At 28.3% G+C, this 9,939-nt stretch overlaps 1 protein-coding gene across 1 annotated transcript; it reads left to right on the top strand.

Annotated features, from left to right (window-relative positions):
• The first annotated feature begins 558 nt into the window (after window positions 1-558).
• On the top strand, window positions 559-4,620 carry LOC111637602. The gene is made up of 6 exons (XM_023383123.1): window positions 559-664; window positions 961-1,192; window positions 2,218-2,337; window positions 2,807-2,949; window positions 3,023-3,149; window positions 4,117-4,620. Exons 1-6 carry the CDS (start codon window positions 584-586, stop codon window positions 4,170-4,172), a joined length of 759 nt encoding a protein of 252 aa, XP_023238891.1. The 5' UTR covers window positions 559-583; the 3' UTR covers window positions 4,173-4,620.
• Window positions 4,621-9,939: the final 5,319 nt, after the last annotated feature.

Genomic DNA, 9,939 nt, shown 5'->3' with positions numbered 1-9,939 from the left:
CCATTCCAAAAGATGCGTTCCAGCAGTGTTTCCAGCAATGGCAGGAACGCTGGGAGAAGTGTATACATTACCAAGGAGACTACTTTGAAGGGGATTAGGGTTTTGTACCTCAAAGTCAATAAATTTATTTTTGCCGACCAAAGGTCCGATACTTTTTGAACAGACCTTGTATATTGCATTGACTAAAATGAAGAACGATAATAATTAACTGGAAGGAGTATTTATCAGTGATAAAGGAGAAGTTTAGGTTTTGTAGATTGCATTAACTTATCTTTAATAACAAAGTACACTTGTTTATATTATCTTATGAAATATTTTTCATAAATTATTACGCGATTGTCTAGAAATGTTGTCTCATTTAATTAAAAATATAATTAAAAATTGCATCCCAGCATTGTGACGATGTAATAATAAATAATTTATTTTTTAACACACTTAATAATGTTGGGAAGCAGATTTTATACACGTATAATTTCTTTTAAATTACATACAATTTACATTTTAATCTCTTCGTATTAGAAATAATAAAAATCTTAACAATGCAATGCTATAATGTTACGAAATAATATTAAATGAGTAGTGAATGCGCGCAATTGTTGGAAAGATGTTTTCGAGAATAAAAAAATATATTTTGCATAAAGCAAAACCCATAATTCGATTTAAGGTTAGTAAATAATTGACTTTTCATTTATTATTTATTATATAATTTGTTAAAAGAATGCAATTTCTTAAGTAATTCACCCTGAATTAATGTCTGAAATGAAAGACAGGGGATCCATATTTTGTATATAGGAGTTGGAAGAACACTAAAAAAAAGTACTTTTGTAATAAAAATAACTTTTAAAATATGCAATGAGTGAAATAACAATACTACAAGTTTCGTATACTTATAACACTGAGTACAAATAATATAATAGAGTTAAATGACGACATTTAATAGACGTTTTTGTTATCTTTCAGAGTTTATATGATGTAGTATCGTTAACACTATATAAAGTGTTTATGACGTTATGGATAGATGTAATAAACTACATAACAGAGTACACGGAATATATGGACTACATGAATGGATTACATAACGATTTTTGTGATCTGGACCTAAATATTACTGATACTTGTATAAATCTATATTTAGGAGATAATATACAGTCGAAACAAAGGTTCAGTCAAATAAATCATCAAGACTTATCAGGTACAAATGAAAATTTGAAAAATTTGAATAACAGCAATGTATCAACTAACTTTTTAAATATTTATTATAAAGATTTATAGAAAATAAAACTTTTGTAATATCAGTGAAGTAATGATCAAAGTTTCATCATCTTCCGATTTTAACAGATATTTTAACAACCGATTTTAATACTTATTAAATGGACCGTTTATTTTGAAAGTGGTGTAAGTCCATTTTCTACAGTGTAAGCACTTGAGCTGTCCATAAATTACATGTGCATTTTTCTTGAAATTTTTACTTTCCCATCTTGTTCCAGTTTTTCCCAAGTTTTTGTAATGGACGTCCAACATAACTCTATCCTCGTTAAAACCTTCATCACTTTATGAATGATAGATACCATAAGTAAAAATGAAACATACAAGAAACTTTGAAATAAATATAATAAAATGCATCCTGTATAAAATTTAATGAAATAAATGGATGTCCACTAATACNGAATTGAACGAAAATGAAAATTTGCTTGATAATTCAACTACGCTTGTTGGAGAACAATAAAAACACTACACTCAACAAGCCACCAATAAAACTCAACTGCCTAACCTATAACCAAAGTCTCCTTTTAATTTGTTTTTAAAAAAAAGCGCTTGACAAACTTTCCCCGCATGCCGAAGTTGCCCCGGTCTTCCCTATGAACAAAATCAGACTAAAACACAATGTGTTTCAAGTGAAATTGAGTTTTACATAATAGAAATTATTTTTAATATATTAATTCTATTAATATATATTAATAGAATATTTTATAAATGTTTGAACGTATGTTATGGCCTTTTTTTGAAATTGTATTACTGTTAAAGTCGAGAGAAAAAAAAACTTTGATCATTATTTAACTGATATTATCAATTTTTGACGAATTTAAATAATAAATAATGTCGTATTACATTATATTTTGATATAGAATATAATGTAATACGACATTATTTATTTTAAGAATTTAATAAATATTATTTAATATTCATTATTATTTTACCAATCACTTTTATTTATAGACTCAAAATTAGTACTTAAGAACACTGGAAAAGCTTCATGTTCAAATCAACAAGAAGAAAATGAAAATAAAAATGACCTATTTCATCCATTCAGTAAAGTTGCTTTTTATCCGTGGAGAGGTAATTGTGTTTTTTAAATATACGAATATTGTTCGAATTTGTGCGTTGGCGTGTATTTCGTTTAATATCTCAGGAGGGGGTGAAGATAAAGAAACGAAATGTAGCACGGTAGTTTGTACATAAGGGGTATTGATGCTTTTAAATTTTGGTTGTGAAAGATAAAGAGGATGGAGAGATAGAGGGTGGTCACGTGTCGTAACTGGCGAAGGGTCAGACTTAATGAAGATTTTACTTGTTGTTAGCATTTACAGAGTTTTATAAACTCATCTCTACCTTTAAAATTATGTGTTTTGCTGTTTTATAATAATTAAATATATATAAAGATTCTATAACAAAATTTTATAACAGATGGAGCCATATACGATTTAAGTTAGTTATTTTGATTACATATGTTATTTTTAAAATAAAATCTCATAAAAACAGAGAAAGCAACGCAACTCGCTGATAATGTTTTTAAATTATTTTTTAGCACCAGAAAATAATTACTTCTTTGAGAGGGGTTTTAAGAGATACATCAAACCGACTGCTACATACTTAAGTAATGAAACGTCTTCTAAATGTTTGACAAGTCAAGCAGCAAATCCTAATTGCAAATCAACGGTTGTAAAAGAAGTAAGAATCTATATTAATATCATTTATATTGAGTTTAAATTAAAATGTTTTAATAATGAATACGTTTTCCCAGTCAAATGGAGATTCTGAGGAAACATTGTCATCGAAATCGTGGGAATGCGACATTTGTTTTGCTTTAAATTTTGGCTCCACGTCGAGATGTTATTTGTGTGACAGTCTGCGACTATCTAGATTTACAGGTCAATATACGAAAAATTTAAAAATATTTTATTGTTTTACATAAATTCACTTCAAATCTGTGCGATATTCTGTCTTAATCTTATTGTATCAATTATTTTTGAATACTTTCGGTTGATGTATCATTAATATGGATATTAATACTGAGATATACAAAGATCAATTTAATCATTCTTTATTAATGTTTAATAATAGCTACTCTATACCAGTGATGCGCAAACCGTGGCTCGCGATCCTTTTCGCGAAAAAAATGATAAAATATGTAATGAGAAAATTTTTCGGGCCGCCAAATTCAAAGACATTTATTTGACAATAAAAAATATAAGGCTTTACTTCAACGAGTATATGCATAAATAAAACTATTCTATCATAAAATTATGTGTTATATTCAGACCTCTAATAAGGCAGAAACATAAGCGTAAATCCCAGAAAAAATTTCACTTCAAATACGTTGACGATTAAAAAAACGTCTACTGTCTATTCAGGGGTCGTGACAAAATTTTTCACAAAATGGGGGAAGGGTCGGAAATGAAAACAGTTTGCGCACCACTGCTCTATACTGCAGTTGATAAATTTTTCAATTTTATTAACGTTTTCTTTGTGCAATTACAATTATTACTTTGTCAAGGTTTTCCTGGAGAAATCCTTGACAAAAACAAAAACAAAAATTAAGGAAACTTCATCAGATCTTGATCATTTTTTATATCAATCATAATGCAAGATAATTGCTTAATGATTTTGCTTACTTAAGTACTAATATCAAGACATAAGAAATCAATTAATGTCAGTAATATAAAAATGTTTATCACGAATGTACTTTTCTCAAAAAATTAAATTAATAAATTTTTCACGTTTTAATTTGGAAGATAACTCTTCGTCAATAAAGATAATACGGTTTTTTTTTTATCTTAAAATAAGAAATACAAGCTAATCTTATCCATTGTTTCTAATTTTTTATCTTTCTTTCAGTTCGTCCAGATAGAGTACATACAAATCAGAAGTGTGATAATTTGCATTTGTTCTAAATAAGAGTTAATACTAAGGCAGTTTATTGCAAACGAATTAAATGACAGATCATAAAGCATTAAAAAGTGTATAAACGTTACTACATAAATAACTGAATAACTGCCAAATCAATCGTCGATGGCTAACAACTTTGTGTGTTTTAACACATCCCGAGTTTCTTTGTAAGCTGTTTGTTTGCAGAAGGAATGTCGTCTTCTTAACACACTTGTATATATTTGAGTGAACTAGAAATTATATATGTATATATATAGACACAAACTCGATTTTTATTTATAGTAGCATCGAAGTGTAATGGCATGACAATAGAAACCGAATAATCGAATTTCAAATGGATTTCAGTTGTAATATTGTGAATTGTACGATATAAGAAAAAATACTCATTAAAACAACCTGCGTTGTTTCATTTCCTTGTATTTAAAAAAAATATTAATAAAATTCTTCACTTTGATCACCTTAGTTGACTTCCTTTACTTTATCGATATGTTTTAAATTAACTAAACTAAAGTTTTTATAAAAAGAAATATACATAAAGATTTATATTTGCAAAACTACTTAAATATTATTATATATCTAATTTTGTTTACGTATATTGGTCGAGTTATATTTGTAACAAACAATAATATCTGTATAAAAGCCTCCACAGATGCATCAAAGAAAGTGACAGGATCTGGTACGAGAAAGTGGTTTGAAAGAAATACATAAATTAAGGAATAATGTTAAACGTGTTCAATCTATTGATCAATTAACTGAGCCTGTATTTTTTGCTTGCAATTTGATAAAATTCTAGACCTATAAATTTCCTGACTGTCTGTCTTTTATTAATCTCGAAAACTAAATTAGATAGATAAAAAGCGAGAATAGATATTGAAAGTTTCAGAAAAGAAGATCCCAAATAACTATATATTTGAAACTCCTTTTTGAAAAGGAAGTGACATTATTTCAATTCAAGGTTTTCTCCTGGAAGAAGTTAGATAGATAACCGGCATGTTTTTATTGTTTACAGGAAAAGTATGATATACAGGAACAAGACACTATTAAGATTAAGAGCAATGTGCCAAAAAAATTGCAGCCCGGCATTGTGGCGTGCCACAATAATAGCCTGTTTTTTTACCATTCAATTTCGAGACGAATATTTCTTTTCTCTGCATATTTTATTTTATTTTATTCTTGTTTTGAAAAAATAGTGTCAGATTTTGCCTGACAGAAACTGTTATTTTGACTTTGCTCATTCATTCATTTATTTTGACTTTTATTTCATTGTAATTTTACTATATTAAAAATACTTTAGCAGATTGAAAGTCTGCTAAATCCATTGTTAACCAATGAAAACAAGTTACAACCCATTTACATTACCAAATAAGTTATATTCGAATTATTGTTTAAAAACTTATTCGAAGAGCAAAATATCACTCATAATACAAGAAATTAATGATCTTCATCCTAACATCTCCATAAGTTAATTATCCACTTAATTGATAAGCGTGCATTTACACTGCTATAAGAAGTTTCGCTTTTATTTAAATTCGGCAAAAGTAAATCTATTGTACCTCGTAATAATTGTAATAAATATAACATGGAAGTATATTTAATATAACATGGAAGTATAATGGAAGTATATTTAAAATAATATTCATGCGAATTTAATTTAAAATCGTTTTATTTTACTTTCCTTACTGTTATATAATTACAGAGGGAAAGTACTGCGCTAGGTCAAAAATTGATCCCTTCCTCTAAGATTTTTTTACATTTTTCGACTTTGGGATTTATAAAATGTTGAAAAGCGCAAAAAAGTTGGGGTTTATTTTGCGCGTATGGATGCTAGTGAGTAAGTTTGTGTGCATGCGTGCGTGGAGACAAGATCCCCCCAATTTCAAGCTTAATAACTCCCGTTGTACTCGTCGAAAATTTCTGAAATTTTACATGATGGTTTACGTATCAAGGCGAAATGTTTGTAGAAATTTTCAGGAAAATCGGACCATTAGTTCGGAAGATATTAAGGGGATGGTACTACATCTCAAAAAAACTTCCATGTTATGAAATGTTTTTTACTGGTACAAATTTTTAGTTTATCAAAAAAATAAATATATTTGTTTCGAAAAATTTTCCAGAAGCCAGCTCTATATTCAATATTAAATGCTCTTTTATGTTTTTTAAGAATTTTGATGGAATAAATCAAAATACTTTTATCAATATGTGCATATTAATAAAGTATTTTTAGGAAACTGATTTTTCCCCAACTCCAAACTAAGTGCGAGGTGAAAGCTATTTCTTAATAGACACAAGTCTGTGTAGTGGACATTCCAAATTTGTTTAGCAATTAATTGTTCGATTCAGAGTTTTGTAATTATTTCTTTCTTCTGTTTATGTTAAAGTTAAAATATTTACCTAAATTACACGATAAAACACACATCTAAAACGGATCCCGAATTAAAAGAATACCAGCACAAACAGAAAAATTCTTCGGTACGAAGCAATTATATATGTTAAAAGGAAAAGCTGTTCAAAACGAAATATTATTTGGTACCTGCGACTCCGGTTTATACTGGTTTTACTATATATTTTATTCGGCTCACGAAAAAAAAGAGATACGGAAGGAATATTAGTAGGTTTTATCATCTGTAGCAAACATATACAATAGATACTTTTTGCAGCCGCAACTACAATATTAACGTTTAAAGTTTTAAATGATAATATTATCCACAACCACAGTGCACTTATCGTATTGTAAATTATATCACATGCAGGCGCAGAGTGCGTGCTACATATGTCTAACGATTAAGATTGAACGGTGATTGAAATTAATAAATGATTATACAGCGATAAAATTTGTATTATTGTTTTTATATTCTACTTGTGTCTTTTAGAACAGCTTATTAACGCAAAAGAAAATTTGTGAAGTTGGAAAAAGCCTTAGAATAAAAGCAGTATGCATCTTTTGTTGGCAGGTTGCCCGTGTGTTGCGTGTCTTAATCCATCAATTTAAAAAATAATATAATAGGAAACAAATACCTGGAACCGAACAGGATGGATTCGAGAGAAATAAATAACCGAAATCATTGGAGAATTCAATCATTCAACAGGAAGTGACCACATAATCAAATAAAAATTTATATTAAATAAAAAATTTACTTCAAGGTTTTCTTTGTGATAGAATTTACTCTGAAGTTCTATTTAAGCTAATAGCCATATTTAAATTAATTTATTACATAATCAGATATTTACCAAGAATAAATACAGATGTGTGTGTTGTTAAGGAAAACATTAGAAAATATTTTTACAAGAAATAGTTAATGTATAGGCTATAAATCTTAGTTAAAAAACAATAGCTGAAGGCAATTTGAGATATTCACGTTCACATTGTTCAATGTCGCCCACAGAAAAAGTATGTCTGAAAATTAATAATNAATAGACCATAGCTTCAATTTGACTGATTAACATTTAAAGTTTGTGAATTAGAATTACTTTTTAATGTTAAAATAGCGAATGTATGAATAAAAGAATAGAAAATTCATCGAAATTCATAGAAAAATCTGCATACACCACGATATTAATTAAATTCCATTAAATAAATTACTTTCCTAATTCTTAATGAAAATAATTCCTACTCCGCTAATAACAATGGCGAAGCATTATAGCACTGTTCTGTTTCAACTTTTAGAATCAGTGATCGAGTGGATAAAAACAACAAACGCTGATCGTGGATTCTCTCCTGACCAAAGGGCTGCATGTGGAGTTTCCCGGTTTTCTTCACGTTAGTAACACGTAAATAAAGACCAGTTTCACTTGCAAGTTCATACCAGAGTCATCACCTTCGACAGTACGGAAATTNTTAATAGACCAGTTTCAATTTGACTGATTAGCATTTAAATTTTGTTAATTAGAATTATTTTTTAATGTTAAAATAACGAATGTATGAATAAAATAATAGAAAATTCATCGGAATCCGCATACACCACGATATTAATTAAATTCCATTAAATAAATTACTTCCCTAATTCTTAATGAAAATAATTCCTACTCCGCTAATAACAATGGCGAAGCATTATAGTACTGTTCTGTTTCAACTTTTAGAATTTAACACATAGTGATCGAGTGGATAAAAACAACAAATGCTGATCGTGGATTCTCTCCTGACCAAAGGGCTGCACGTGGACTTTCCCGGTTTTCTTCACGTTAGTAACACGTAAATAAAGACCAGTTTCACTTGCAAGTTCATACCAGAGTCATCACCTTCGACAGTACGGAAATTAAACAAAAAAGTAGGCCAAAATAAATAAATATATTTAATTAATCAATTGTCAAAAACCTGATAATTCTTTGTAGATAAAATTAAAATTTTAATACAATTATATAATACAGTATTTAAAAAATTAAACGAAATAATAACAGAATAACACGAAAAAATGGGCAAACAAGAAAAGATAGCGAGTCAGCAATACCGAATAATATAACAAATATTGTTCATATTGTTAGAAAGTGTTCCTAAATTGTTTTCAACAATTCGATGAAGCGATAGGCGTGTGGAAATTACACGTTATTACTCATGCATATGCAGAATTAATCCAGGAAACAACAGTATTAGAAGTCACGTGTCATACCCGTCAAAAGCAACAACGTATACACAGTAGCTGTCGGATAATAGGTCGTTGTACAGTGTATCGAGGTCCGGACTTTTTGGGACGTGGTCATTTATAAATTGCTTCGAAAGGTAAAATGATACTTTTCAAATATTTCGTATTAAACTATGGAGTATTTGAATACGTAGGTCTATTTCGTTTGTAGGTCTAATAGAGGAAAACGAAAATGTAAACTTTGTGCGGTTTGTGAGACAAAATTCTTTCATCGAGACAATCAACACTTCATTCGTCACTGTTCAAAAAACAAAAAAGTATTTAAATAAACTATTTTATCGTCTTATCTTAAAATTTAGTAATTTTTATATTTAAAACATTTCGTAAAAAATAATAATAATAATATGATCTTTAAATAAAATATCGTATAACTATTAATATGACATGTTTTAAGAGGTAGTTCATTTTGAAATTATTTATGCGGAAAGAAATTACGAGTGATTTTCCTGAGTTTTTAATTGGTCAGAAGACACACGCGTGACAAAAACGTCAAAGTTGCACGTAAAGAAATGTTTATGTTTCGAAAGAAAACAGATATTGCGTTGAAAATAATTTACACTTCTCACGGAATAATTCGCGAATGGCAATTGGATTTATTAATTACGATTAACAAATTGTTAATTAAAATTACATTAATAGACGATCATATTTTTTGCTGTGATAAAGGAAATCGAAAGAGGTATGTAATTCTCAAATTATAGCAGAAAATCAGATAAAATTAAGTTAGTTTCTCTTCTTATTTCATGCACGACGGTAGCAAATTTACAGTAAAAATCGGTAAGAATATTCAATTATATATTATGTCATACGACCCATCTTACTGATTAATACTGTAGCATCTATTTTAAGTTTAATACTGTAATAATAAATTGTAATTTAACAAAAACTCAATAAAATTAAAATAATGTAGAAATTTAAATTACTCATTTTTTCCACTCACGATAACCACACGTATAATAATATATGCACAAGCTAGAAAATAAAATAATATTTAAAGACTTATTAGAATTTTCTCTTTATAAATAATACATAATTATATTTTATTTTTAATTCTCTTAATCACAATATTACTTGATAATAATTAGTGAGACTCCTAATCGATTTAGACACGATCATAAGGAATATAAAAGTTTTT

This window comes from Centruroides sculpturatus, unplaced genomic scaffold, assembly GCF_000671375.1.
Source record: "Centruroides sculpturatus isolate CEXI.00-Female unplaced genomic scaffold, Cexi_2.0 scaffold842, whole genome shotgun sequence".
Classification (NCBI taxonomy): domain Eukaryota; kingdom Metazoa; phylum Arthropoda; class Arachnida; order Scorpiones; family Buthidae; genus Centruroides; species Centruroides sculpturatus.
This window is presented reverse-complemented; position numbering and strand designations above follow the sequence as displayed.

Excerpts from the sequence above, each read along its gene's own strand:
- LOC111637602 (XM_023383123.1), top strand. The coding sequence starts at position 584 with ATGCGCGCAATTGTTGGAAAGATGTTTTCGAGAATAAAAAAATATATT. Across the intron at positions 1,193-2,217 it reads AAATCATCAAGACTTATCAG|ACTCAAAATTAGTACTTAAG; the intron begins GTACAAATGAAA and ends TTTTATTTATAG. Across the intron at positions 2,950-3,022 it reads AATCAACGGTTGTAAAAGAA|TCAAATGGAGATTCTGAGGA; the intron begins GTAAGAATCTAT and ends ACGTTTTCCCAG.